Here is a 1087-nt window from a genome sequence, read left to right as displayed (position 1 = left end):
TCTTCTCTGACAGGGATGCTAAAATGTTGGCCTTAACAGGCTTTCATAACTGGTTCAAGTCCTCCATTCATAAGTGGCTGCAGATCGTGCACGACAGATCATGTGACCGGATCCGTAAAGCAGTGGAGACAGACAAGGTGAGAGGCGCCTGCCCCTGAAATGTTGGAAAATGAAAATGAAAATAATGGAGGTCAGATACAGTATATTATAGGCATTATTTTTAGCATCCAGATAAAAGTTTTTTTTTTTATACACGCATGTTATTGAGTATTTATTATCTATTTTACACATGTGCAAATGTTTCACAGGAAGATTAAAACTGTTTCTGTACATGTGTTTAAACCTACTAAAACTACAACATATCATTATATATGATTAAACGTGTGTTATACTCAAACATACACCAGTTGATCTGAGGAGTTGACGAATGCATTAATAATAAACACTCACAAATGTCTTAATAGCTTCTTAACACTAATTATAAAGTGTTTTATGTGTTATAATTTATTCAATTGTTTATGTACTCCTCGTACATAATAAATAAGGGGTTGGAATAAAGTATCACAGAACTTTTAAAAAGAAAAGTCAACAGTGTTTTCTTCTCCCATGACACGGTCTTGAAAACATGTTGCCTGTTTGGTGGGTGTGTTTTGTGAACAGCTGGAGCCGGTGCAGCTGGCCAAACACAGCTCCTCGGCGGTGGAAGTGACAACGTGCTTCACCCAGGTACGCGAGATCTGGCTGCAGCTGGCCTGGCCAGACTCTGCGGGAGCCTTCATCTTCGTCACTCGTTTGACAGACGTGAGTGCCACTTCCAGTGTCGCCACACTCACATACTCGCACACACACAAACACGACATAGCACACACATAATCAGGATTAATGGAAGATTTTAGTGCCATTAGTAACCAAGAATTTCCCTGTAATAACAGACCGGGGTTTTTATCTCTCATAGAATTTCTGCAGCGAGGCTGTGTGCTACTCAGAGATGATAACACGCAAGATTGAGAGGAACCAGCTGGGCCGAGACCACAAGAGCTTCACAGTGCAGGTAACGCCTGTAGCAAGACAGAACAGGGGGGAGGGC

At 41.7% G+C, this 1087-nt stretch overlaps 1 protein-coding gene across 1 annotated transcript; it reads left to right on the top strand.

Annotated features, from left to right (window-relative positions):
• Positions 1-23: 23 nt before the first annotated feature.
• LOC111671919 (protein unc-13 homolog D-like) lies at positions 24-1051 on the top strand (the record flags this gene model as incomplete). The annotated part of the gene is made up of 3 exons (XM_023429170.2): positions 24-137; positions 661-801; positions 956-1051. Coding segments are annotated over exons 1-3 (351 nt in total), but the record flags the coding sequence as incomplete, so codon positions are not given.
• Between the last annotated feature and the right edge of the window lie 36 nt (positions 1052-1087).

Source organism: Seriola lalandi, unplaced genomic scaffold (genome assembly GCF_002814215.2).
Source record: "Seriola lalandi dorsalis isolate HSWRI2012SDOR001 ecotype SW California unplaced genomic scaffold, Sedor1 jcf7180002007580, whole genome shotgun sequence".
NCBI classification, from domain to species: Eukaryota; Metazoa; Chordata; class Actinopteri; order Carangiformes; family Carangidae; genus Seriola; species Seriola lalandi.
Note: the sequence above shows the minus strand (reverse complement) of the source record. Positions and strands in the feature narration are given on the sequence as shown.